Source organism: Drosophila rhopaloa, unplaced genomic scaffold (genome assembly GCF_018152115.1).
Source record: "Drosophila rhopaloa isolate 14029-0021.01 unplaced genomic scaffold, ASM1815211v1 contig_47, whole genome shotgun sequence".
Taxonomy (NCBI): Eukaryota; Metazoa; Arthropoda; class Insecta; order Diptera; family Drosophilidae; genus Drosophila; species Drosophila rhopaloa.
Window position 1 is genome coordinate 1,895,169 of NW_025335142.1, and position 27,425 is coordinate 1,922,593.

At 37.5% G+C, this 27,425-nt stretch overlaps 5 protein-coding genes across 8 annotated transcripts; 2 read left to right on the forward strand and 3 right to left on the reverse strand.

Moving 5' to 3' along the window:
- The first annotated feature begins 443 nt into the window (after positions 1 to 443).
- On the forward strand, positions 444 to 6,072 carry LOC108038309 (kelch-like protein diablo). Of its 2 annotated transcripts, XM_017115084.2 has the most exons (7): positions 444 to 673; positions 1,835 to 1,916; positions 2,001 to 2,731; positions 3,130 to 3,821; positions 4,067 to 4,256; positions 4,324 to 4,511; positions 4,633 to 6,072. In XM_017115084.2, exons 2-7 carry the CDS (start codon positions 1,892 to 1,894, stop codon positions 4,655 to 4,657), a joined length of 1,851 nt encoding a protein of 616 aa, XP_016970573.1. In that variant the 5' UTR covers positions 444 to 673; positions 1,835 to 1,891; the 3' UTR covers positions 4,658 to 6,072. The 2 variants fall into 2 exon arrangements, with proteins under 2 accessions (XP_016970573.1, XP_016970572.1); XM_017115083.2 differs by having other exon boundaries at positions 4,324 to 6,072.
- Positions 6,073 to 9,637: 3,565 nt separating this feature from the next.
- Positions 9,638 to 11,721, forward strand: LOC108041770 (CDAN1-interacting nuclease 1). The gene is made up of 3 exons (XM_017119796.2): positions 9,638 to 9,959; positions 10,321 to 10,806; positions 10,980 to 11,721. Exons 1-3 carry the CDS (start codon positions 9,703 to 9,705, stop codon positions 11,203 to 11,205), a joined length of 969 nt encoding a protein of 322 aa, XP_016975285.1. The 5' UTR covers positions 9,638 to 9,702; the 3' UTR covers positions 11,206 to 11,721.
- On the reverse strand, positions 11,256 to 13,234 carry LOC108041771 (zinc finger protein 706). Its single transcript, XM_017119797.2, has 3 exons — positions 13,054 to 13,234; positions 12,583 to 12,732; positions 11,256 to 12,035 (listed from the first exon to the last, which is right to left on the reverse strand). The coding sequence occupies exons 2-3, from the start codon at positions 12,724 to 12,726 to the stop codon at positions 11,946 to 11,948; spliced, it is 234 nt and encodes a 77-aa protein (XP_016975286.1). The 5' UTR covers positions 12,727 to 12,732; positions 13,054 to 13,234; the 3' UTR covers positions 11,256 to 11,945.
- Positions 13,235 to 13,624: 390 nt separating this feature from the next.
- On the reverse strand, positions 13,625 to 15,280 carry LOC108041768 (zinc finger protein 706-like). The gene is made up of 3 exons (XM_017119793.2): positions 15,101 to 15,280; positions 14,649 to 14,798; positions 13,625 to 14,198 (listed from the first exon to the last, which is right to left on the reverse strand). The coding sequence occupies exons 2-3, from the start codon at positions 14,790 to 14,792 to the stop codon at positions 14,109 to 14,111; spliced, it is 234 nt and encodes a 77-aa protein (XP_016975282.1). The 5' UTR covers positions 14,793 to 14,798; positions 15,101 to 15,280; the 3' UTR covers positions 13,625 to 14,108.
- A 1,192-nt stretch (positions 15,281 to 16,472) lies between these two features.
- On the reverse strand, positions 16,473 to 22,840 carry LOC108041769. Of its 3 annotated transcripts, XM_044461586.1 has the most exons (5): positions 22,518 to 22,840; positions 19,767 to 20,146; positions 18,560 to 18,725; positions 18,235 to 18,380; positions 16,473 to 17,389 (listed from the first exon to the last, which is right to left on the reverse strand). In XM_044461586.1, the coding sequence occupies exons 2-5, from the start codon at positions 20,103 to 20,105 to the stop codon at positions 16,499 to 16,501; spliced, it is 1,542 nt and encodes a 513-aa protein (XP_044317521.1). In that variant the 5' UTR covers positions 20,106 to 20,146; positions 22,518 to 22,840; the 3' UTR covers positions 16,473 to 16,498. The 3 variants fall into 3 exon arrangements, with proteins under 3 accessions (XP_044317521.1, XP_016975284.2, XP_044317522.1); XM_044461587.1 differs by lacking the exon at positions 18,235 to 18,380 and having other exon boundaries at positions 17,264 to 17,389; positions 22,518 to 22,836; XM_017119795.2 differs by lacking the exons at positions 18,235 to 18,380; positions 19,767 to 20,146; positions 22,518 to 22,840 and having other exon boundaries at positions 18,560 to 18,696.
- Between the last annotated feature and the right edge of the window lie 4,585 nt (positions 22,841 to 27,425).

A 27,425-nucleotide genomic window follows, 5' to 3' on the forward strand; every position in this document is an offset into this window, starting at 1 on the left:
AAATACTGCCAATAACATCATAGAAATTTAAAAGAATAATATCAAAAATGTATACTTCTGATAAAAAAAATCGGGTGCCCTTAATAGAGACCTTATCTCCCAGAGAAATGTTAAAAGGCAATTAAAAAATGGGTTCATAGCTTTTTTCAAAAAATTCTTTGCAATTGAATAAAAGGTCTTCTATTTTTTATCATATTCCTTATAGCCTTAAGTTTTTTTAAAATTATCGAAGAATTTGAAATCAGAAAATTTGTAGCATTTACCAGAACCCCGCAGAAATATTTAGATGATTTGAAAACTCTCCTAAAATGTCTCGAAGTTTTCCAAACTTGTACATTTTAAAAACGAAAAGGGCTGCCATATTTTCCGATTTAGGAAGCCCGTTTCAGTCCGTCCAGTATCAACCATTTTCAGTATTTTTCCCAAAATCCCAGGGTTTGTTTTGACCGTACGTAAATGGTCACGCTGAATACCTTCGTACCGTACCCAATCGTGTGTTTCGACTTTTCCAGGCCACAAAAAAGCGAATTTTCCCTGCTAAAAAGTGAATTTTGGGCAAGGAAAATCTTCGATGTGGTCGCTATAAGCCAGCCGCAAGATTGCATTTTCGAAAATTTCCGCCTGCAGCTGGCCCTGGACGTGCTTTGTATCCGTGGAGAACAGAGACGCAAAGGTTGTGACACCCACATATACTCCTAGATATACATTTACATTTAAACCAACATCGGCCGCGTGTGTGTGTTTTAAGGTGGACCAGGTTACCCCTGTGGTGTGCCTGTAATAAAAACTAAAAAATATCATTACTTTTCATTTTTAAGTTTGTTTTAACTTGATATTCATTAGGTTTATAGTGAAGTAGAAGTCAGTTCATAATGTCTATATTATTTTCAGTCGGGTTAAAATAAACAGAATAATCGACTAATGTGTTTAAAATTTATTATGAACCTTCACGTCATTCATTAAGAAGTTATTAAACTTAATGTTTTATTATTTGGATTTTTGAGTAGGTATTCATTTTTTACCTAGCAACCAAAATACGTTAAATCGACTTTAACAAAATTATTTTTATTTTTCTTAAAAAAGGTCCATCTTAATGTTTGTGGATACAAGAGTGTAAATGTGTGCGTGTTACATAGCATGCCTGTGTGTGGGCGGTGCAAAAGTTGGTGGAGCAAAAGTAAAATAAATCAGAGTCGCCTCTCTCAGTGTCCAAATAGTTAATTTTGCTATAAAAATTCAGCAATGACTTAAACTACCTTCCCGGTTGTTAATAACTCTTTGATATGTGTTATCAACAAAATAAAGTAACATTTCATTCCAAATTAGTACTGTATAAAAGTACTGTATAAATTTAAAAAAACAATCAGAATTTTTATGATTTACTCTCTAACTAATGTGATGTGCTGTTTTGTTTTATAAAGAAAGAAAGATAAAACTAATCCGAAATGTTAATCCTAAATATCAATTTTCATTGTTATTTTGTTCCAGACTTAATTCAAACACGAAAATTTGTCTAATTTAAAGACAAAATCAGTAATGTTAGGTATTTTAAGACACAATATTAAATACCTTTATTTATTTTTAGCTACAATTTTGTCTCGTTTTAAACCGTTAATCTTAAAAAATCTTTACTCTAACCGAAATAAAGTAACTATTTAAAAAACTGCAATATTGCTTTGAACAATTTCAGCTCACAATTCCCTGTCATGTTGATTTAAATAATTGTTATTATAGATTTTAATAAACTTCCTAATATCAACCCAAAATACTATATGTATATATGATAAAATGTAACCCATAATTTAATGTCCTTTTTGCTCCATTTTATCTACAGATAGACGCCGTGTGGGGTTGGGTTGCTTCCGGCCCGCTGCGCTTAGCAGCGAACAGAATGGGCGACCAGGCGGGATCCACCGGTAAGTGCAGTCCTAAGTATGATTCGACTTTATTTTAAAACATTACAATAATATAGTAATTGATTACCGTTTCCAATTTATAAGTTTCTTCAACGGGCGTGGACCGATCCGTCGGATCAGCGGGAGTGGGAGTCGACCGATCCGTCGAATCGAAGGTCGTCGACCGACCGCCTTCGCCCGCCCGGCTCTCACACACGTCCGAGAAACATCCGAAGGTCACGCTCACGGAACTCAATATGCTGCGCCGCCATCGGGAGCTCTGCGATGTGGTGCTGAACGTGGGTGGGCGAAAGATCTTCGCCCACCGAGTGATCCTGTCCGCCTGCAGCTCTTATTTTTGTGCCATGTTCACCGGGGAGCTGGAAGAATCGCGCCAAACGGAGGTCACCATACGCGACATCGACGAGAACGCCATGGAGCTGCTCATTGATTTCTGTTACACCGCCCACATTATCGTCGAGGAGGCCAATGTTCAGACGCTGCTCCCCGCCGCTTGCCTGCTGCAACTGGTGGAGATTCAGGACATTTGCTGCGAGTTCCTCAAGCGGCAATTGGACCCCACCAACTGCCTGGGCATCCGCGCCTTCGCCGACACACACTCCTGCCGGGAATTGCTGCGGATAGCCGACAAGTTTACACAGCACAACTTCCAAGACGTAATGGAGAGCGAGGAGTTCCTGCTGCTGCCCGTCGGCCAGCTGGTGGACATCATCTGCAGCGACGAGCTAAATGTGCGCTCCGAAGAGCAGGTCTTCAACGCGGTCATGTCCTGGCTCAAATACAACGTCGCCGAGAGGCGACAGCACCTGGCACAGGTAAGCTATTTAAATTATGCATCTAAAATGTTTACACTTTTTGAAGCTCTAAACAAATATATACAAATTTTGTCAGTAATTAAATAGTTATAAATGGCTAAAGTCTATGATAAATTGTTGGATAAAATATAGTCTGAGGAATACAATTTCTGAATAATTTTAGAAAGTTTATAGCTTAAAATTTTATTAGGTAATATATTTAAGTATTCAGAAATAATTGTACTTTTGTCATTTAACTTTGAGTAAATACTGTTTTATTAGTTGTTTCCTGAATTCGACTTCAGTTTTATTGCAAACCCAATTACATTTTCTGAAAAGGGCCCTACATATAATTTAATAATAATGCAAGAATCTAGTAAAATAACACTTCAATAAAAAATACTCCGGATTCATTTCAGGTTCTTCAACACGTCCGTTTGCCTCTACTCTCTCCAAAGTTCCTGGTTGGTACAGTCGGCTCCGATCTCCTGGTGCGCAGTGATGAGGCCTGCCGGGATCTGGTGGACGAGGCCAAGAACTATCTGCTGCTCCCTCAAGAGCGACCGCTGATGCAGGGACCACGCACCAGACCGCGCAAACCGACTCGACGCGGCGAAGTGTTGTTCGCCGTGGGCGGATGGTGCTCCGGCGATGCCATAGCCTCCGTGGAGCGTTTCGATCCGCAGACTAACGACTGGAAAATGGTCGCTCCCATGAGCAAACGTCGGTGTGGAGTGGGCGTGGCCGTATTAAATGACCTACTATATGCCGTGGGCGGTCATGATGGTCAAAGTTATCTGAACAGCATCGAGCGCTATGATCCGCAGACGAATCAATGGTCATGCGACGTAGCGCCCACTACTTCCTGCCGCACCAGCGTCGGCGTGGCTGTGCTCGACGGGTTTCTGTACGCGGTGGGCGGTCAGGATGGCGTACAATGCTTGAATCACGTGGAGCGGTACGATCCCAAGGAAAACAAGTGGTCCAAGGTGGCCCCTATGACCACACGACGGCTGGGAGTGGCGGTCGCCGTCCTTGGAGGATTCCTTTATGCAATTGGTGGCTCTGATGGACAGTGCCCGTTAAACACCGTGGAGCGATATGATCCCAGGTAAATAAGTAAAATAACATTTGGTTGCTGTCATAAAAGCAATATTCATTCTGTTGTTAATACTAGGCATCTTTATATTGAATATTATACCCAAGCGGAGGGCATTATAGTCTCAGTCAAAAATTTAATTTGTCGGTTTTAAAAATACTTTTTCCAAATATAGTTGTTCCACGGTTTCTTTTTCCAGTGTACCTTCATGTGATTGCAAATTCATGATTTAAAATTCGTAATTTCAATTTTTTTAGACAAAACAAATGGGTGGCCGTCAGCCCGATGTCCACGCGACGCAAGCACCTGGGCTGTGCTGTGTTCAACAATTACATTTACGCAGTCGGCGGGCGGGACGATTGCATGGAGCTCTCGTCCGCCGAGCGCTACAATCCACTGACCAACACCTGGAGCCCCATCGTCGCCATGACCTCGCGTCGCAGTGGGGTGAGTTTTTTTTTTCCCCCTCTCCTTTTCGAATAATATTTTAATGAATGAAATTGTGTCCCTTTAGGTTGGCCTGGCTGTTGTAAATGGACAACTGTATGCGGTGGGCGGTTTTGATGGGTCCGCCTATCTGAAAACCATCGAAGTTTACGACCCGGAGACGAACCAGTGGCGTTTGTGCGGCTGCATGAACTACCGCCGACTGGGCGGCGGCGTGGGCGTTATGCGGGCTCCTCAGACTGAGAACTATATGTGGTGCGAAAACAGTTTTAAGCAGCAAAACCCCTTAAACTAATCCAACTCCTAGCCCTTCCATTGCTGATGAACTGTTGTTGTATTGTCTCTTTCTCCCCCGAAAACATGCTTTCGATCGCAGGATTCGCAAGGATTCTGTTGTCTGATGGGAGCAGCAGCCGACGACGTTGCCCTCGCAAACGTTGCCGCCGCCGCATTTCTACTAACAATATCCACAATCGAAGCCAAATCTAATCGACTAAACTAGATACCTTTCCCCCAATGTCTAGCACTATAATCGCATTGTATTAATTGTTATTTTTTTATTTGGTAGAGCCTAAAACGCGTGTTTGTTAGACTTTCCCAGAATAGTATTAGAGCAAGCATTGCCCCGTCTCCCGTTCACTTGCAACTACTCATCCCCATCAATCTGTACGTAATTATATATGATTCTACTGTATCTTAAGCAAGTATATTTAAAAAAAAAACAAAATCTAAATGTTGCTGGTGGTATTTCATGGAAATTGCTGGCCTCATTACATTGCCTTCTTTCGAAAAAACAAAACAGAATCAAATATTAAATTAGAAACGAATTCTATTAGTTGTATATCATTAAACTATGAGCTCTAAAGTCAAGTAACAAATTGCTATTAAAATAATTTAGCCTTAAGAAATGAATTTAATGAAAGTTTGTCCGAAATCAGACATCACAATGGTGCAATATTTCGATCGACCAACTTAACTGTATTAATTGTTTAGTCAAGTCCCTTTAAATCGATCCCTGCAAACGTCTTTAACAATAATTCGAAATTATCAACTGAACCAAACAATTCAAAAGTTAATAAAAATGAATGTTCAGCTTGACAAGCTTAAGAAATCATTAGATAAACACACATACACTGAACAAAGTTAGACCTAGCCGAAAACATTTCAATAGTAAAATTAATAATTACACGGCCTTAAGATCAACATTAAGCCAATAAATTGTAATATTGTTACTCCTAGAACTAAGCCGGTGAATTCTTACAGCCGGGAAGAGGTCACATTTTAAAAATAATTATTGTTAAACCAAGTTTGACCACCGAGCTGAAAAAACAACTCGAAATAATTGCTTAGTATAGAGAGCCAAAACAATTAGTCTCTCAATAACAACATATTTTGTTTGTTGCCCCTTTACACCAACACCTTATTTATTTTCAAAATAATTATTTATTATTCGCTTTTGTATCTCATTTGGTTTATTCTATTGTGCACGTTTGTTTGTCATTATTTTATACATTGTTGTTAAATCGAGCAAATTTTAATGATCTTTGCTTCCAAATGGTAAAAAAGAATAGCATTTACAAAACAAAAACCAGGCTTATTTATATTATAGGTTAAGGTAAATGGCGAACACACATATACAAATTGGCATACCACACAAAATGCATAATTAAACAATAAAAATTTATAGTTGTATTAAAATAAAAAACAAATGTGCTAAACGCAAGTAATTGAAAAGTGTTAGCATCGTAAATGGATCGTAAACCTGTGCTAAGTGTAAGGATTAATAATAAAAATAATATATCTAATCTAAAGTAAATGGTGAAAATGAGTTTAATTTTGGATTTAGGGGAATCAAAGAAATTATTTTATATATTATTTTTTTTAATTTGGGTGCATATGTATGTAATATGTATTATTTTTCTTTCTGCAATACCTTATAATTTCATTTAATCCTAATGAAAAATGGTAATAAAATTATTATGAACTGTGGCTTCAAAAAAATACAGTTGCTTAAAAAATGTGCGTTCTGACAATTGTGCTTTTAATGCTATCGGAAATTCAATTAAATGTCTTGTTGTTTAAACGAAAATTTAAACATACAGAGAACAGTAGACTCAAGGAAATAAAAATTGTTTCCATCTTTTTTAGAGGGGTTAAGAGACATAAGAAGCTGTGTATATTCAGAGTTTTAAACTTCATTTTATTTTGCACATTTAACTAAATATGAATAAAAGCTCTAGGTTTAGAACCAATTAATAATCTGGATCTATAATTGAATATCACTAAAGAGTCGATCATAAACATTTTAGTGTGCTCTTTTGAATATAAATGTGCCTCTGATCAGTGGTTCAAAATTCCGGAAAAAAATAGTTTTATTAGTGGGAACACATAAATGGTCCTTCTCGCAAGTGTTATGCGGTTGTTTTTCTGTAGATATGAATTGTACTTAAAAGTCTTTGGGTAGTGGGTACACTTAAATTGTCGTACTCTTTTGTGTGTGTAAGTGTACCTGAAGATTGAAACCACTTTTAAAAGCCCTTAAGCAGTGAGTACACTTATAAGGCGGTTCTCCTGTATGTATTCGCAAGTGAAACTGATGATGCGAATTGTATGCAAAGGTCGTTCTCCTGTGTGTGACCGCAAGTGTGCCTGTAGAACAGAATTTCGTAAAAAAAAGACTTCAACCAGTGGGAACACTTGAACGGCCTTTCTCCTGTGTGGATCCGCAAGTGCACATGAAGATGTGAACTAGTTGCAAAAGCCCTTGAGCAGTGATTACACGTAAACAGCCTTTCTTCTGTGTGTGTTCATAAGTGTTACTTTAGATCTGATTTTGATGTGCAGAGGGTATTATAATTTCAGTTAAAAGTTTGCAACGCAGTGAAGGAGACATTTCCGACCCTATAAAGTATATATATTCTGGATCAACATCACCAGGAGCGTCGACCTAGTCATCCGTCTGTCCGTCCGTCCGTTTCCACGCAAACTAGTCCCTCAGTTTTAAAGCTATCTGCTTGAAACTTTCCCAAAAGTTGTCTTTCTATTGCAGGTAATATATAAGTCGGAACGACTATATCCTGTAGCTGTCATATAACTTAACGATTGGAAATGCCATAACTTTGGTGTTTTTAAAGTTAGGAAGTTGGGATTTTTTATGAGTATAAAGAATGCATCATGTGAATAATTTTGGAGAATATAATTTACAGAATATTCTGCAAGGGTATATCAACTTCGACTCTGTTGGAAGCTATCTTTTCTTTCTTGTTATACCCTTGGAGAGGGTATTATAATTTCAGTCAAAAGTAAATGAGACATTTCCCACCCTATAAAGTAAATAAAGTGACAAACTTAATTATTGGCACAGCAAGCATGTTAAACTTTAAGGCTATTTTTCTTCTTCTAATATGCTGATATTAAAATAAAACAAAATATTTTTAGATAGAATCATTAATTTTATGTTAAATACAAGTGACTTCATTAATTTATCTTTTATAAATAATTTATTAAAAATAAAACACCAAAGAATGGACCAAATATCCATGAACAAAATTGTTGGCACACTTGGGTTTTAATTAACTATTTTGTTTAAACTTTATCGATTTGGCCATTTTTTTAATTATCACATTTGCCTCTATAATCTTAATTATATAATGATTAATTTTATAGCTAAAATTGTTTTAGTGCCTTTGATAAGGATATTCACCCAACTGCCTTTTTCAGGCCCTGCATGATGGTTTCTACAAATGAATTCTTGTATATTCTTGATCAACATCACCAGGAGAGTCGATCTAGCCATGTCCGTCAGTTCGTCCGTCCGTTTCTATTACAAGTAGTATATAAGTCGGAAAAGTACAAGGGATTTTAATTTAACATAAATAGCTTCGGTATTTTGACCATAATAGCAGGAGGGTTGGCATTCGACCTGCATTTTCAAAAAGAATATTTATTTAAATTTGAATTCCTAAACCGATAACATTTTTTTTCAAGCAAATTTCGTTTTCATTCGTTATAAAAAACAAATCAAGAAAGGAATAAAACTATTCAAAAAATTAATATAAGTCGCAGTGCATTTATTAAGGATTTATTTCAAATTAAAAGTAAAAACAAAGAAAAACAAAAAAACTCAATATTCGGTTTTATCTTATATAACTACAAAAAAAATGTATCATGAAAATAAACTTAATTTAATATTTGGTATGATAGCCATTATTTTTTATGGCATCGCTTAAACGTTTTGGCATATTTTAAATTATTTTTTTTGTGTATTCGGGGCCAATTTTAGCACACTCTTCTTGAAGCCGTTCCTTCAAGGCCGATATGGAAGAAATGGACATTTTGTGGAAACGGCGGTCCAACTCACTCCACAAATTCTCAATCGATAGGCGATTGAGGAGGCGTTTCCAAAACTTTTGGACAGTTATAAATCTGACAGGACCTAACCTTATGGGCCTTATGTTTCGGGTCATTGTCTAAGGTCTAAGGTGTTCCTTCTGTAGCTCCGTGTTTGGTTGCCACCAAACCATGGTCTTGCCGTCACTGCCGTGCTTAGCAAGCAACGGCTTTTTGCGAGCGACTCTGCCTTTGTACCCATGATTTTTTATGGTACGACGAACAGTTTGGGCTGAAACGGTCTTCCCATAATCGGCGAAGAGTTCGGCCTTTAATTCTGGCGCACTTTTTCTTCACTTTTCGGACTATTTCCGCTTCTTCGCCACTTCTACCTCATTTTTGAATCGTTGGATGATGTCACCATGTCACCGTATTCGGCTTCATATCCAGGATTTGGGCGGTTTCCTTATAAGTCTTGCCCTCTCAATGCAGTTGGAGAACGAGTTTTCGCTGCTCAAAGGACGAATTTTTTGGAGCTAAAACTTAATATATTCGTCTTGTTTGCTGTCAATTATTGTCACATAGATGTTGGCTTTTCTGGGAAACCCATTTTGCACTCTAATTTTTCGGTATTTGGAGTTTCTACAGCGTTTTTTTTGACGACTTTCAAAAAATACCGAATACTAAAGTATTGCAAATTTTGAGTTTTTTTTGTTTATATATATTTCTTCTGTAAATTTTGAAATTTATTTTTTAAGGTTAAGAAAATTCTCTTTTTGCCAACTTCGATCTTATTATTCGTAATCAGATTCCTGTAATACATGGATTCCAAAAATCAGACAATGGTCAGAGGTCGGGGTTTTTTGGAAGTTTATCCCGATTGCTTTTAAAAGAGCGACGATTAATTCATGTTCATCAGTTTTTTTATTGATAAATTTTTCACTTGTGAACTCTGTGTACTTCTTGTATTATAGAATTCCGTTAATATGCGATAGTTACGAGGTCGAAAAATATCGCTTTGAAGTCACAGTACTAAGTAATCGATAAATCGCCGCACAGCTGTTTATTCTGGCGCACTCTTGCTTTTGCCGGAGTAATATTATAAATAATTATAAAAATGTCTCAAGCCCCGGAATTGGCCGGAAATGTGCAGCAGAAACGGAAGATACTGAGCTGTGTGGAGTACACCAGGATCTGCCAGTTCATCAACGGCTACCACGGATTGGCCATCGACTGTGAGTTTGAGTTAAGGAACCGCTTCTTCCAGGACGTGGAGCCGATGGCCTTGACATGCATCCTGCAGTCGGAGCTCTTTAACAGGTCGCGGGGTCATCACTGGAAGCAGGACCAGAGGGGCAAGAAGCTATTAAAAATGTAAGGAAGTGCCCCTGTCCTGGGTCCCTTTACCGAACACTGGAACTATCTGTTACTTTCTGTTATTAGGCCACTTTATCAGCATCAGGAAGCATGTCCTACCTTATTATAATTTATTAAACTTTTCTGACTCTATACAAAGAACCTCAGTACAAGGTACATCAACGGTTTTACAACGATTAAAGATCATTCGAGTTTTGTAAAAATCTCACGTTCTATACCTGCTTTAGGAAAGGGACATTTGTACTTTTACCATTAATTTCACTATAAAAACATAGATCACGGTGTCCTATCCACCATAGGATTGACCAGATAAACCATGTCTCACTTACCACCAAAAATGTTTTCCCTTTATTTTTAGCTATGAGGAGCAGAAAAACCTATATGACAACGCTCTGCTGATACGAATGGCCTGTGTCGAGGGACTAAATCCAGTGGCTCTTTGCAGGATGCTGTTGCACGAGAAGTACAAGCTGCGCCACCGTTCGCACATCTCGCGGTTTCTCAAGCATCCTCATCTCATCGATGATCCAAGACTGGCAGCCAATGTGCAGCAATGCATGATCAGCGACAATCAAGAGGGCTCCATTACGGATTTGCGTCGCCGCATCATCGGCGAGGAATACGAACTGAAGCTTAAGACACTGGCCAAGGAGGCGGGTATCCACTTCTACGACGAGCAGGATTTGCGACGAATGGGATATGACAAGACGCCGGACATTAAGATGATCCTGCCATTTCTTTACAGGGGCTCTGTGATCAACTGGATCGAGAGCAAGGCCAATTTCGGGGACACCAAGGGACACAAGTTTAACATTCAACAGCAGCTTCATAGCTACTGCAATCGGTGAGAATATCAGCCTTTACGATTCAATTACTCCTTTTTTATTTAAAAGTTAATACCAATTATGCATTTTATTGGGTTGGGACACCTTTCGATCTTCCTCTGCCTTTTCCTACTTTTTTATGGTAATTTGGCAATATTACAAATGAAATCTTATATCTTTGTTTTCATTTCAGTTTTGGGCCTGGGATCATAATCTATTGGTTTGGTTATCACGAGGAAACGCCAATGATGCCGGATAATAACATTGGCATTACTGTACTTGCTGATTTTCCAGCCAAGGAGGACATGGTTTTTATGCAGCTCGCTGAGGGAGTTTCACCCACTAAAACTGCAGAGAAAACCAGTTCGACGAGTAAACTTTTGGGAGAGTTCAGAGAAGCTGGGAGTCCAGCAAAATAACGTACAAACCCCTTGTAATAGTGCAAATATTTAAACGGTGACACAGGGAATATTCCTACTTCGAAATTTATTTTTTTAACTTTTCAACAATATGTGCTTTTTGTTTGTACAATGTACACGGAAAACTTACATTTTGACTAGAAATCATAACATTTTGACTACGTTCAAGCAATCAAGTTTTTGTGGTTTAAAACATCACCCTTAAAACAATGTAAATGGTAATGGTAATGTTTTCCATTTAGACATTAGCAATAAGACAATGCTGCTGCAGCGAAATAAGTTTTTTTTAGTTATAACAATTTTTTTTGCTTTTATTTAATTTATAAATTCTCATTTACATGATTTACTCATTTGTTTATAGTACAAAAAGATTGTTTTATTTTTTCTGGCATAAATCGTATATAAAACTATAAAATATTGTAATAATCGTTGTTCATAAACCAAATCAAAATTGGAGCACGAGTAAATGTTTGTCGTATTTTAGGGATATTCAAAATTAAAATCAAAACAATCGTATTTATCTTTCTATGTGGTATGTTGTTTTGTATTATGGTGACCATTTGGGCAGGTGTTATTTTCAATGTGTAAACCAAAAATCAGCAAAGTGTATATACAAAGTTCAGCTGTGCCCTTTGCATTGGCAATTATGTTTTAATGTAAAGTTATTGTTGCAAAGGTTTCGTACCGGTAGGCAACTCGTCGATCTCCTTCAGCTTGATAAATTCATCCTTTATATGACATCAGACATCCTTCAACTCCTCGGGCATGTCGTTCTTGGGATGCTTGTTCTCGAAATGCTGCTTATAAGTTTTAGGATCGGGCATTTGCGACTGAAATATAATCGAGATTCATTCAGATTTTGTATCATAACAATTAAATTTTGACAGTTGTTCGCAAATTATCACTTTAATCCTAAATGTAAAGCTAATCTTAAATGGAATATAATTCACAAGCCAGCAAAACAATTTATTTAATTTATTAAGTTATCGGAAGAATACGATTAAAAAATATAAATTTATACCATATCACCTCGAGTAATTCTGGTTAAGTTAAAGTCGTAAAAAAACCAAAGAATGGTGAAACAATTTTAACATTGTGTTAGATAAAATAAAAAAATACAGTTAGTATTCGAAAATTAATAAATCTTGTAACCATTCAGCGAATGGCTGATTTTCTAAGTTATTTTTTAATCAAGGTTCACAAACTTTAGTCTTGTGTTATGATATGAGACTAATGTCGTTATAAATAATTTATATATTTTTAGTTTATACGGATAATATACACCTTTCTAAACTGTACTATTGGTAGTTATAAACAGCTAACCTCTTTCTAGCTACTGTACTTGTACTTAGGGAGGTTCCACTGTGGCTGGCTCACCTTGCAAACGGCGCACACATGAACTAGTGCCTTTTGGGCCGCCTTTTTCTGGTCGTTGGCGCTGTGTCCTTGCTGCTTCTTCAGTTTGGCCTGTTTCTCGGAGGCCTTCGCCTGCGACTGGATCTTCTGGTGTCCGCGTGCCATTTCTCGCTGTACAGAGGGAAATTCATAGAGTGGTTTGCGAAAAATATTATTAATTACTTTGTTTGATGTTGGGCTTTAAACGGGATTTGCAACAAATGCGGCAGAAGCGCAGTTACTTTCACTTTCTTCCCCACCCACATACACCCACCAGTTGCGAGGCCTATTTCTGAACAGGAAGTAGTTTTCGCAATCGTTGATGATTGTATCGTTAATGTACGCAGTCCTGCCGTTAAAGTGTATTGCATCTACAAATAATTACCCCCGCAATAGAAAATGTGGCTTTCCGAACACGTTCTGCGCTCTTTTTGCGAATCCAACTTAACTTACCTAATTAACCCGATTGAATTTAGTAGCCTCTGATAAATGCAAGTGCTGCAACCTTTGGATTTAGGTTCCTTGTTTAGATAATATTTTGATTTGGTACCCGAAATTGTTGACGTTTCGTCTTATAAATTTATTAATTTGTTGAGTTTTGTTTCGCTGCCAGGGTTGAATGGGACCAGATGGAACTATGGAAATGCTCCGCTAAGAAGCAGGTGCAGAAATTTGGTTGGCCTTAGCGCAGTCTCAAACCTATTAAGTATTTAACATTTAAGGGGTTTACGTTTTTTTCAGTTCCTCTTTTACCGAACCGCAATTGTTCTAAAAATGTGGTTCAAGACAATTGGTCTAATAATATATAAATTTCTGATCGTTGACATTAATTTAAAGCTAAATTGTGTTCTCTTCTTTACGAGCACCCTGACCTTAACTATGTAGAAATGGAAAACAAATTTAAGTATTTGTTAATTTCAAATTCTAGAATAATTATTATCTATTTATATAAGCTTTAAAATAGTGGTGCCGAAAAAGAAATATTTTTTATATTATTTCTAATATTTTTTATTGCGTGTATAAATTTTCACTTACAGGATTCAAAATTTTTATTGTACAAAAAGATTTGTTCACTTTTTTCATTTCTGTCATTATTCGTATAAAATTCATCTTCATAACCCAACTCAAAATGGAGCACCGAGTATTTATTGCTGTCTTTCAGTGCTAATAAATATCAAATTAAAAACATTCTTATTTATTCTGCTATGTGGTAGGTTGCTTTGTATTGTGGTAGTTATCCATTCATCGAACAATTGCATACTGTGTTATTTTCAATGTTTAAACTTAAACCAAAACCAAAAGCCAGCAGTGTGTATACAAAAAATTCAGCTGCTCTCCTTGCATTGGCAAATATAATTATTATTACTATTATCCATCCTCTTGGCGTCGGCTTTATTGTAGGCTTTTGTTTTGTTTGGGCTGTTGTAAAGTTATTGTTGCAAAGGTTTCGTACTGGTAGGCAACTCGTCGATCTCCTTTATCTTGATACATTCATCCTGTAAATGCCATCAGACATCCTTTAACTCCTCGGGCATGTCGTTCTTGGGATGCTTGTTCTCAAAATGCTGCTTATAAGTCTTGGGATCGGGCATTTGCGACTGAAATGAAACAAGATATGAGTTAATCTATACAATAAAATAAGTAAGGATTGTAGCCTATAACCGTGAGAAGAACTGACACTATTTTTGATTTTTGCCGGACTATATTTAAGTGGTTCTATTGCTATTGTCATTTATGGGGTAATCAAAAACTTATTATTTTTGAAGAATATTTTTAATATGGATAGATTGATCAACAAGGATTAATATTACGTTTCCATTTTTCTTGTATTTCGATTCTTTGTGATTAATTTGTTTCATTCAAAAACAAAATCTTAATAAATAAAGAGCGATATCTAAATATTATCCCGAACCTAGAATAGGGATCGGATTGTCAAAGCTAAAGCTACGCCATAAGTTTTTCATATACATAGTTTTAGTTATCCTACTGCTGAATTTGAACCGCCGCACTTGTTTGGCACTACGGAGGTTTCACTGTAGCTAGCTCACCTTGCAAACAGCGCACACATGAACTAGTGCCTTTTGGGCCGCCTTTTTCTGGTCGTTGGCGCTGTGTCCTTGCTGCTTCTTCAGTTTGGCCTGTTTCTCGGAGGCCTTCGCCTGCGACTGGATCTTCTGGTGCCCGCGTGCCATTTCTCGCTGTGTAGGAAATGTAAGAGTTCGTAAAAAGTCATTAATCATTGGGGGCTTTTTTCAACTATGTAGGCTTAAACGGAATTTGCAACAAAGGCGGCGAAAGGGCAACCTTTTCCCCCGCAAAAAAAATTACAGCCAAGGTGGATTTTTTCGTAGGAAATCATTTTTCCGATCTGTGTAACTCATTGAAATTAAATCAAATCTGAAGTGACACTGTACTGCAACAACAAAAAATCACCCCCCGAAAGAAAATGTGGCTTTTTGACCACGTTCTGTGCTCTTTTCGCGAACCCATCTTCACTTACCTAATTAACCCGATTAAATTTAGTCGCCTGTGCTAAATGCCGGTGTTGCAGCCTTTGTATTTAGGTCTACTTCGTTGTGAAGAAACGGTTTTGATTTGGTACCCGAAATTGTTGACGTTTCGCCTTAGAAATTTATTAATTTGTTGAGTTTTGTTTCGCTGCGAGGGTTGAATGTGACCAGAGTTGCAATATGCACGAAATGCTCAATAAAAAATTCACCGGGTGGAGGTCTTTGGTAGACATTTTTCAGTGACCTAAACCAATCTTATATACGTGATGAAACACGTCGTTAAAAAACAACGCAACGCACTGACGTAACTTAACTTAATTATTATCAACGCAGATAAAGTTTAAAAGTTATTTGGCTCGAGCACCATAGCTGACATAAAAATTATTGGCTTCCTTGCACAGGATATTAAATTGGTAATACATGAATCAATTTATTTAAGTTGTTTTTTTTCAAAATTTTATAGCACCGTTATTTAAAAAAATACAACATTTAAAAAATCAATTTACAGGGTATAATCAAAGACCAATATAATCTCTAAGATGCGTAACGCCCATACATTGGTTTTGCCAAAGACCAATATAATCTCTTATATTGGTCTTTGGTATAATGCTGGTCCACCTTTGAGAATTACATAATAAATGCTTATAAATCGAAAAATGTGAAAATAGGTGTGTCACATAAATCTCTTTTCGTTAAATTTGAATCTCTGGTAATCTCTGGCTTTTAAAAAATAAAATAAATACTAATTTTTAGTGACAATAAATATATATTTTTAACAACACTTATTTAATGTATGTATTAGTATGTATGAAGCATTTTATAAACTGTTTCGTGAAAAATCGGTAAAATCCAGCAAAGCTAGAAAAGGCCAAGCTGACGAGATACCATCTCGCTTAAAATATGAGATAAATGATTTCGGAGCAATTATCGAAATTTTGTATACTGTAATTATTTTTGAAGTCCACTTTTTTATTGTTGCCTTTGATAAAGTTTCACTTTTATACCAGTAATAAGTTTAATAACTTACCTTAACAACTATTTCAAATTATGTAGGGCTCTATAATGAGTATTACAAAATTAATGAACGATTTATTTGTAGAAACATGTATGAGCGAAATCGCATACTCATAAGAAAAACAAAATGTGCACGAACAAAAATGGAACCGTTCCAAAATGAATTTTGTTTCTGTCGATTTAATTTTGTAGACTTCACAAAAATTTTTATTATAAGCTCGTTGTGTTTTGCCACCTTAAATTGTTCTAAAAATTAAATCTCAAATTTATATTTTTTCAAACAAGCTATTTAAAAGAAAACTCAGAATACAAATATAAAATTTGACTTGTATATTTATTCGGTAGAAAACTTAACAAATTACAACTATTTGGAATTATACCAGCATACTGGCATTATTATCGCAAAACTCGTAAATATTATCAACAAACTGCATTTCCAGCATATTTTTAGCAACTTGAGGGGTATTTTCCATTTCATTTGAGGGTTGTGGTTTTAAAGGAGTGCCTCCCTTCGTTTCTTCCAAGGTCAGACGTTTTAAATTATTGATCAGTGATATATCGTGTCTTATATCGTTTTTCAATTCGAGTAGCTCGTGCTCGGTTTTGATAATATCCTCAGCATAAGCCTCGATATTTTGTTGCAATTGCCCAACTGATACCTCCATTTCCGGTCCCTTGTACCGTTCGTTTTGCAATCGATGTAATCGGCACTTTTCCGATAACTCGCGTGTTAGTGCGTATTCCTTTTCATAGAGAACATTCATATCGGCATGAAGGGATGCCAGTTTATTGCGAACACTATTACGCAACGGTTTATCCTTTCGCCTTTTTATGCAATTATTATAATTATTGTTGTTGCATTCGCTGGGAATCGCAGTTCTGAATGTTTCTATCGAAGTTTTGGTTACCTCGTGACGACTTCGCCTTCGACGACGCTGCTTGGAAACCCGATTCTCGGCCAGTTTATACAGCTTGGCTTTGGCTGCATTTTCCGTACCCTTATATAGTTGGTCTGGCATTAAAACCAGTACTAGGTCGTCGGGCACCGCTTGCTGTTGGCCAAGCAAACTCCTCTCCCTCCGTTTATTGGGCAATTTAGGAGGTGTCTTGTTAGGTTTTGGCATTATTTTCTTCTCCTTTTTAAGATGCAGAAGTTTCTTTAGCCACTTGATCATAGAAAAACTCGTGGGTGGTTGCGAATGGGGTATTAATTGCATGGTCTGTGGATCTCTGAAGTTATCTCGATGCTTCAATGATATGCGGAGCTGTAATAAGAATAAGATTAAAAATTAGGGTAATGATTTTACACTAAGATCTTTTTCGATTTCTTTTTAAAATGTTTTTGTGTTTAAACTATTAATTGTATAATGCTTAAGCGTTATCCATCAAGGCCTTTTTTTTAAAAGAATAATATAGTTCATACAGTTCGTAGCGAATAACAAAAATAAATTATAATAGAATTTTAATAAATTATTGATCCACTAGGTTATTAATGTACATATCGTTCTTGAAAACAAAGTAATAAAATATTAACTAATAATATTTCTAGAGTAAAAAAAAAACAAAATCATGTTTCTTTAGAGATGTCAATAAAGCTATTTATTTTACGTATTGTCCTAATCCTCCTGCCTAACAATAAAATCAGCTTAACTTATTCCCTCGTGTCCATCACTCTTTCTGTCCATTAACTAGATAAGATCATCAAATAACAATTAGGAGTACGTATTCCTAATGGCTTGGAACATAAACAATTTACAACATAATTAAGCCGAATAGAAAACATGAACTTTAATATAAAAACCAATAGGCAAATTGATTTCACTCGGTGCGTCATAAACAAATAAATACGAAAAGCCAGAACATAAGTCAAATGCGAGTGGTACAATATAGAAGGCGCGGGTGTGACGACTATGGAAGGGGGATAGAAAACCGGGGGAATGGGTTTCGAGAACGACATGAATTTCACATTTCTTGGCTTGCGTGTGGCGCCAGGAAAAAAGCGCTTATTATGCAATCACTGTAGACTTTTTTCGGGCCCAGTTTGCTGGTGTTTTTTTTGTCCTTTTTTTTCTGCACGCCAGGTGGGATTCCCCTTAGTCCTTGCCATTACCTCATTGTGTACACGACTCCAAGCGCGCCAAACGGGCAAAATGGCCATGTTGCCATCGTAGCTCCGCTCTATGCCGCCCCAACTTTCCGTTATAATGTAATCGCCGTAGTCACGCGATGCTGCCGCCGTATTTCTCTGGCCGCCATCTTGTTTTTCCAACGTCCGGGAAAGCAGAAATAAAATGGAATGAAACGAATCGAAACAAAAGAATCGCAAAACGAGAAATAAAAGTAATTGTAAATAAGGAGCATAAATAAATAAAAAGGCAAATTGTGATGTACGAAACATAGCAGTCACGAGAGGATCGGCTGTAGTATTGACTTACCTTTCGGATTATTGCCGCAGTAATGGTAATACCCATCGCCGTTGCTCAGTTCGTCATCAATCAGGGCCTTGATTATGTCATCGCAAGTGGTTTTGTTCGTCACTCCCGATACGTAACGCGCCTCGCCATCGTCCATCCAGATGGGGATTTCCTTGTGGCCCTGTTCCTAATGAGTCGCCAGAAAAACGGGGAAGTACGGATATCAATAAGCAGGCTAGCAGGACATTTAGAGCGGAAATCAGGGACGGGTATGGTGTAAATGGCCTTGAGTAAAGTCTGGGGTTTGGTAAGCAGTTTCAGGGTCCTCCAACTGGATGGATTTTGGTGGGGTCATTCTATAAATAATAATAGTACATTTTAGGTCCCCTTTCTCTTATAAATACATTTCCTGTTAAACTAGTTTTTTTTTAAATAATTGTTAATGCAAATATACAAAACATTAAAGTGAAGGGTTTTTTGCTTTTGACAAGAATTTTAAGTAAATTATAACATTTTATTTTTAAAAATATTTATTACTATGTATTTTTCAAGAAATAGTTTTGTTGCTTGATTGTAAATTGTGACTACATTAGCTTAGTGTCATCTTTCTATTCTTAAAACAAGAACAAAAGAACATGTACAAAGTTTCATCATTGCTTTTATATGAGGAATAAATTTCTTGTATTTATATATATTTATATTTTATGTATGTATATATATATATATATATATATGGGAGTTAAGCTAAAAACTTGTTCAATGATCACACAATGCGTTCCTTTATAGGAAATAAAAAGGACCATGGCCAGGCCTTTAATAAGTTGCGTTTATACTAAAATCAAAAAGAAAGAGTTTCCTTACAAAGTTTGGGTATATTTGTATCAAACAAAAATTCAGTTTCCTATAAAAAGCTATATAATCCTATTAGAAAGATACCTAGTTTAAAGATACAATCGATTTTGTATAAAACGGACGCATAATCGGGGTTTCCCAAACCCCTTTTAGGAACAGGTCCTAGCGGCAGGTTCTCTTCGAGGTTACCTGTTTATGCATATGACTAACGCCAGTGCCTGCCCACCCAATTAGATGATTTGTTTGATTTCAGTGGAAAAGCAGTAGCTGCCGCAGCCGAAAATCAGGGGTGTGGGTCGGGAGTTTTCAGGGGGTTGTGTGGTGGCCAGTGCGAGGGGTGGGGGTGGGGCAGTGGTCCGGAGGAGGAGGCACTTACCACAGTGCTATTAACGCCGTAGAGGGAAATGGAACGGTGGCGACGACCGGCCTGGCCAACGTTTCCGTTTTCCCTGCCGTGTTTATTTTTGCATGCTTGCCGGGCTGGTGGTGGTGGTGCTTCGGGCGGTGCTATAGGTGGTGCTAATGGTGGTTCCCCCACCGACTCGTCCACCAATCGCTCCTCGAATGCAGCCTGCTTATTATTATTATTATTGTTGGTGTCTTGATTTTGACATCGGCGCGGCGGAAGAATGGGGCTTTCGGGTAGATTCAACAGCGATGGACAGCTGTCCAGATTATCATCGATGAATGTGGAGTTCTGTTGTTGTGGCGCCATATTCCTTTGCCCCGTTGAAAAACCTCTCTAGCTAATTGGCACTGCAACGAACAAAAAAAAACACAGTTAAATGTAGTGAACATGCAATATCCTTGTTAGACATTTTGTTGGTTCAGCTGGGTGTTCGCCTACGCCGAACGATCAATTTAGATTTGTTGCCGCGATTAAATAAATTATGCAGTAGCCCTACGTCGTACTATATCTACACCTATATGGTGTATGTATATATAAATATATGTGGGTACACTTGGCTATAGACACGATGCAACCCCGTCTAGATTCCTAGAAAATTGCCTACCAACGTCAGTTGGCGCCAGTGGCCCATTATTCAGGAACATTGCCGGCGTTTAGCCTGTCGCACCATCCCATCGCAATCCTACGAGGCCTACTAAGCCCCCCTTTTCCCGGCTCACGGCCCCACTAGGCCCCACATAATTTGCTGTTCGGGGGGCGTTGTACGGACCTTGCAGTTTGTATGCAAATTCGGTTCTCCAGCCGAAAAACATTTTCCTTTCTGGTTCATTTTCTCTTTTTTGCGTTGCAATTGGTGGCCTGACTGACTTATGAATTAATGCTAATTTATGCCGCCGGAAAATGCAGCGAAGGAGCTCAAATTGTATAGATTGTCGGGGCACATGATGAAATATTTTTGGCGAACAAATTACAGAGCGTAGGTGTTTAATCTGTTTGGTTTTGGCTGAAAAACGTCGACACAGGCAAGTCCTTTTGGAATATTGGGGTTCATTGTTTTATTTTCAATTCACAGGTTGTTTTTAAAAAACAGCTACCATACCATTATCATTTATTAATGTGTTACTTTAAAGACATGGTTTGGATTTTTAAAATGAAATCACTTTTTCTTATAGATCTTAAAGATCAGAGCTGAAGTTTGAAAGGAAATTCAATATTTAAAATATTAAAAATATAATTTTGTTGTTCTATTAAAAGTTCGAATTAAGAAGCCTTTAAATTAAATAATATTAAATTGATCCCTGCAGCACTTAAAATAATTCAATGTTTTGAAAACTAAATTAAAGTAGAAACACGGTCAGAACTACAATTGAAATGGAATTTACAGAAGTTTTCAGAATTCCCTCATCAAGTATTTATTTTCTCTCTGAACTGGGGCCTTAGCTATGGGCCACGCCCCCTTTTATATTAGAGAAATGAGTTATGAGTAAAGCAATTTGCAAAAGGATTTCCACCTGCACCGGTCTGCAACCGCCATACGTCCTGCCGCGTAATATCCTTGAGTGTGTGCTGCCTTTGATTGCGGTGGACACCTGGACATGGCTACGTTCATTTAAAAATGTAATTTCCAATCAAGATAAGTTCAAATGTAAATTTCCTTTGGCGAGGTCAATTACTGAACTCTGACCCGCCCCCGCATTGCACTTAATTGTTTCGAGGGAATAAATGGCCACCCCTTATTACACATTTATGGGCGGCCTGTTGGCCAAGTTAAGAAATACTCCTGACCCCCCAAAAGTTCAATGTCTCTAAAGTTTAGCCAGCGATTGGATTTCACTCTTGGCATATTATATTTTTAACTGTTTCACAATTTTAGCCTGGCCCCAATTAATTGCTCCTGTGCAATCCCCCTCGATATTTCCGTTGCGTGTTGGGGTGAAATTAATTTTGTTTGGGTACTGCGCATTGGATTCTAAAATGAAAATAGAGGCACCAACGCAATCGTGACGTTAGCAGCTCACTGGGGCTGGTACAGGGGGCGTATGAGTAATATTGCGATGGCTGTTTGATTTGATACTATAGAAGTCGAAGCTCAAACTTCCGTAAGAAAAAATCTTTTTCAAGTGGTGATAAAACTTTTTTATGGCTTGCCATGACTTTTATTTCCGGTCGAATATATAATTAAGTGTAAGAAACTGGTTACGTTTGCTATAGTCAATATGGATTGCTTTGGTTTTATTGAAATACAATTTTATCTCCATACTTAACATATATATTTTACTTTTGAGTAATAAATGAAACTATTTGGGATGTTTTTTCAGAAAAAATTTGAGTTGCCTTGGAAGTCTCTAACTACTTTTGTGGATTACAAATATTTTTCCTTTAACATCCTAACCTTTTTAAATATTTATATAAATTATAATTTTTTTATTTAAATAACCGTTATAATTTCCCATTTCCTATATCCAAGTTTTCAGACTTTCCCCATTTTCAATCAAAGTCCAAGAACTCTCTGCTAATTTTATGTGTGTAAACTATTAATATATTTTGCGTTTCAAAATTGTTGTTTAAAGCAGTCGGTTAAATTTTGGCACCCGCAGAACCACAGAATAATAAAATCAACTGTGAATTCTCCCAGTGCCAAGATTCAAAGGCAGCTAGCTTGATCTTGGGTTCCAGAAACACAAAAATCTAGGGAGATGATCTCCTGAGATCGCTTACCTCTTAATACTTTTCCAAAATGCGGAAGTAAAATTACACTTTTTCAGGTGATCCTCTTGGGTTTCTGGCGGTTTTCCTTTAGTTTTTGGCAACTTAGTAGGTAATTGGGCTCTAGGAATGGTATTTCTGAGCGAGCTTCACTGGTTCACACATGCTGCAGCTGCAAGGACATGCTAATCCTTTGAGCTTTGACACTTGACTGAAGTTCAAATTTGAATTTGCGGCTATGTAAGGTGAGATAGGCAGCGACGCTGACGTCGCAGTCGGCGCTGACTGCGCTGCCGCCTACCGGCTTGATAATATACGAGTATATAAAAATGTTTCTAGATCTAGACAGGTGCTAATGTTGCTGTCCCTGTCGCTAGCACTCGAATCGAGCCTGGCACTGAAAGCCTTTCGCTCCGTTCGCATTCAAATTCTCCACACGGCACAGGTCCTTCCTGCTCGAGGAATCGTTGTTGCCACTAACAACGTTGCACAACAAATAACTGAACGGCGTATCCTTGACGACGGCAAGTGACTAACTAAAATTTTATTTGCTACCACACAAAACTTTAAAGCAAAAAGAAACGAGCCCGATGGAACGCACACAACGACACACCTGGCGCTGCGGGAAAGAGAGCGTCCGAGGGTAGGTTCCCTGCCCCTGTTGTCGTCATCATCATCATCATCATCATCCTGCCACGACTGCCCCACCGTCTTTGGCCAACCACCAGCCACCACCGAAATTGAGTAAAAAACACAGAATAAACGCCCGAGTGTTCCTACCAATTTCCACTAGCCCTAGCCTTCTAGAACTTCTCTCTTTCGGCCACGACCACCAGCACTACCACTACTACTACTACCACTTCCACTACCATTACCACTACCACGACCACTCCCTTCGCTCTTTTGTTGCAGTCCCAGCTATTCCGTAAGCGAACTATAGCGTGTGCTACCCGCCAGCAGCACCAACACCAGGAACCATCAGGAACCACCGCTAACACAGCAATACACTGGGAAAAATATCCAAAACTAAAACCATTTCAATGTTATCTATCCGCAGGTTTTCACATTTGCGGATTTTCTATGTGCTCGGTTAGTGTAGAAAAATTCTGATAATTGACCTAAATATATTATACTTTTTTTTTTAATTATGATAAATAATGGGTCCAAGCTTTGAAAAATTGTGTTTCTTGTTGTTAAAAAACCTTTAATGTTTTAAATATTTTGTATTTTAATCAATAGCGCTTTTGACCTCGTTTAATTTGTTGTTCTAATGCTAATAGAATTAAGACCAAATTGTTAGTAATTAATTGATTTTCATTTTCAAAAGGTTAAATATCAAATTGCTTAAAAATAAAATGTAAAGTTGAATGTATAATTTTTAAATTAAAGTTTCTGAATTAAAGGAAAACATTAAAACAAAATAACCCACCAAAGGGCCTTATTAAATGTTGAACTTTCACCAACCAGCTTAATATATTGTGTTTTTCTCGGTGTACCAATGCCATGACGCGCACTTTGCGTTATTTGGTAAAACGAGATTGTTGATAACGTGCCACCAACAACAGCAACAAAGAACTATAAAAACTAGCGGTACATAAAAAACGAATTTCTGCCTTGTTTTTATTCACCCCCTCAATACTGCCCTCACCCTTCACCCAGCCTATCCTGCCACCCCCACCGTTTTTTTCGCCGTGTATTTTATTGTTAATGGGCAGCATTTGCTTTTCGATTCTATTTTTTTTCGAATTTTTTCCATTAGTTGTACATTTGTTGCTAGTAGATTTTTTTCAACCAGGATCAAAAAGTTCAGGACAGCAGAGGGAGGAAAACTATATGGGATCGAAATCGTGAGGGGTTAAATAATGCTATCTAAGAAATAGTGCTAATGGATTAAGCAGCAGGCTTTTGGGGGCTTTTTTTTTTGGTTTTTATTAAATAAAAGTACGTAAAAACAAAGACGTGTAGGTCTAAAAATAAAAATATTTTATTAAGATAAAAGGTAACAGACATAGAAATTCTATAGCAGTATGTTTTCAATCAACCAATCTTAAAAATGTATGGTAGAAAAACAGATCGATCCACGATGACGTTTGTATATATTTACTGTGGCTCCAACTCCTTTGGTTAAGCTCCCTATAATTTCCATTGGACTCATTAGGATTGGGCAATACAAATATTCAATAATGCTCGAGCTCATTAGGAATCGATTCGATAGAAGTACTGCCCATAAAGCACATTGTAGAAATTACAGTTGCCAAGAAAATGTGGAACCACTCCTGCGGAATTGATGGCAGGTGCCAAGTTATCTGTGTAATATGACAAACTGCCCCTTCTTGCAAGTCATTACAACTTGGCTCAGTAATGCTCAGGCAATTGCATTTAAAACTAGAATTTATGTAGTACCTAAACCCTACCCCCAAATGGGGAAAAAAAACAATTATAAACACGCAAGTTGCCCATTTCTAAAGAAAAAGCGCGTGAAATTGTGAAGCGTTTTGGGCCAAAAGCGAATATGGCTTTGACGATTATGTAAATGATTGATTTGGAGTTGGAGCGGGTCAGCCTGTACTTACTAGCTCTCGGTGACTAGGAGTTAGTTAGGGGTGGCTAACTTGGCCGATGCGGTTCAGCGATTTCACGGTATGGCACCGCGCTCGGAATAAACAAACATAATGCTCGTAATATCCTTATAATGGCACCAGCAACTCTCCGGGGGGATTATTATTACTATTACTGCCTTTTTTAGTGTGGGAACCTGTGCTGGTGGGTATTAATTTTTATTTGGGTTTTCGTTGGCCACACAAAGCGACTAATTGCCACGCCTCCCCATTCGCCTTAGCCCCCTAATTCGGCAGGTCCTTTTTGTCCATTCGCAGGCTCTGCATGCAATTGCCTGGCGCCACCTGTCAGCGGGGCATGGAGGCGCCGAAAAGGGGGCTATTTGTGGGGGTGCTGTCTGGCGTTGCATGTGTCGCATATATGGAAATTTCTTAATGACAGGGGCGTACACACAACTCGGGGCCCAAGTTCATTGTGGTCGAGTTCAGTGCTCAAGCAATGATTGAGTTTTATTGTTGATTGCCGAGCAGAGATTGCAGGTCAGCCATACAGGGTTAGATGACAGTGGGTGATGTATATGGTAAAGGGTGTCCTAATGAAAGCCACATTAGCTCATTTATGTCCTGATTCTATGCATTAAATCAATATTTTTTTAATTTTCACTATGCTCTTACCAGAACTTAACGGGGGTATTGTTAATTCGCTGCAAAATCAGCAATTTTTTACGAATTTAAATTGGCGATACGAATAGTCTCAGTAAAATTTTTGTTACCACATTTAAACAATGTATGTGAAAATTTGCACAAAAAATAGTGGAAAGTAAGTGAGATATAGGCAATCTCCGGCGGCACCTCGAAAAAAAGGTGGATTGCGGTGTACATAGTAATCACAGAATCATCTAAATTGAAAAAAAAACCAATAGCATTATTTAAAGGACAAATTTCCTCATGTAACGCTGTCGAAATTTTAATATTTTAAGTTTTTTTTAAAGGCACTTGAAAGTCAAAAGTTGTAAAAATAATACATTTTCCCAAAAACAAAAAAACTCGACAGCGTTTCCTGAGGAATTTAATAAAGAAGTACTATGCAAAATTTCAAAACGATTCGTCCAGTAGATTTTGCAGGATCCTGTACACCTTTGAAAATGGCAACTTTTCAGGAGAGGGTTTTAAAGTTTTGATCACTAATAAACTGCCCATAACTTCAAAAGTTTAAAAATAAACAAAAAAAATGTTTCATACTGTCCCCTCTTAATTTTAATACGGAATAGTTTACGGTCGAAGTTCATTATAGTTGTAGTCTTTTTATTATCATATTAATTTTTTTATTATAATTACGACGTAATAATAAATAATTTAAGAACAAATGATCAAAATATGCTCTTGTTCAAAATAAAAACTGTTACATTCATCTATTTTTTGTTTATAAAAAATATATCCAATAGTGTTGGGTGGCAACCTTTTCACCTTGCTTTTCTCATTCCATTATCGGATTTGAGGTTCTGGGGTCCTTCAGTTTTTCATTATGAACTATTAGATTCAAACGGTCTGTCATAAAATTTAAGCAGTCAGCATCAGCTGTTTTCCTATTGTTTCCTTGTTATAACCTAAACACAGATGTTCTCCTCCACAGACTGACCCTGACATAAATATTTCCTAAGATCAATTCACATGTGTTCGATTCATTCTACACCCTCTAAAAATTGTAACGTATTTTGCCGCCACAGAAACAAATATAATTCGTTTGCATCAAGGCCTAAAGAGGGGAGATTGTTACCTTTTGGGCCACTTACTTGCAAAGGAACAGAATAATTACAAGTGGAAGCCGGCAGACGACAAACGGCCAACTGCATCCAGGTAGAACTTGCCCCTTCCTCGGCGTTTCACCTTTACTTTTACCTTTACCGCGTGCCATCATCAACAGCAGCCGGCTGCTGTTGCAGGTGCAGAAGTCAGCGAAGCGAGTCCCGATCCCAGTTCAACTCAAACTCGTGCACCAAAATAAATAAAGTCCAACTTTCACAACTGATATTGTAAGGAAAAAGTTATAGTTGTGGATAATATCGATTCACCCACTCCAATAATTTAAGATGTGATTGTACTTAAAACGCTTTCAGTATCATGAATATTTAAAAATGACATTAAATTATTTCTTGAATATTAAGAAGTTATACAAATTTTTTTCTGTGTACCCTCACACATTCTCAGAGCCAGCAGACAGTTGCCATTCTTGCGGGGCGGAAGGAAGCTGTTGCGCGGGTCAAAACACTTGTCCTCGTTTGCCGGTTCCGAGTTTGAACCTTTTGGTCGAACCTGTTTGCTGACTTCTCTGGCAAGGGTCGGCCCTTACGTCTGTACTTTA

Bases quoted from the DNA above. Each gene is read 5' to 3' on its own strand.
- LOC108038309 (XM_017115083.2), top strand. From the start codon at position 1,892: ATGGGCGACCAGGCGGGATCCACCG. The intron at 2,732-3,129 runs GTAAGCTATTTA...GATTCATTTCAG, and splicing joins GGCGACAGCACCTGGCACAG to GTTCTTCAACACGTCCGTTT. The intron at 4,257-4,323 runs GTGAGTTTTTTT...GTGTCCCTTTAG, and splicing joins TGACCTCGCGTCGCAGTGGG to GTTGGCCTGGCTGTTGTAAA.
- LOC108041770 (XM_017119796.2), top strand. From the start codon at position 9,703: ATGTCTCAAGCCCCGGAATTGGCCGGAAATGTGCAGCAGAAACGGAAG. The intron at 9,960-10,320 runs GTAAGGAAGTGC...CTTTATTTTTAG, and splicing joins GGCAAGAAGCTATTAAAAAT to CTATGAGGAGCAGAAAAACC. The intron at 10,807-10,979 runs GTGAGAATATCA...TTTTCATTTCAG, and splicing joins CTTCATAGCTACTGCAATCG to TTTTGGGCCTGGGATCATAA.
- LOC108041771 (XM_017119797.2), bottom strand. From the start codon at position 12,726: ATGGCACGCGGACACCAGAAGATCCAGTCGCAGGCGAAGGCCTCCGAG. The intron at 12,036-12,582 runs GTGAGCCAGCCA...ATTATATTTCAG, and splicing joins ATGTGTGCGCCGTTTGCAAG to TCGCAAATGCCCGATCCTAA.
- LOC108041768 (XM_017119793.2), bottom strand. From the start codon at position 14,792: ATGGCACGCGGGCACCAGAAGATCCAGTCGCAGGCGAAGGCCTCCGAG. The intron at 14,199-14,648 runs GTGAGCTAGCTA...GTTTCATTTCAG, and splicing joins ATGTGTGCGCTGTTTGCAAG to TCGCAAATGCCCGATCCCAA.
- LOC108041769 (XM_044461586.1), bottom strand. From the start codon at position 20,105: ATGGCGCCACAACAACAGAACTCCACATTCATCGATGATAATCTGGAC. The intron at 18,726-19,766 runs GTAAGTGCCTCC...GCGACTCATTAG, and splicing joins ACGGCGTTAATAGCACTGTG to GAACAGGGCCACAAGGAAAT. The intron at 17,390-18,234 runs GTAATGGCAAGG...TTCTTATTACAG, and splicing joins GGAGTCGTGTACACAATGAG to CTCCGCATATCATTGAAGCA.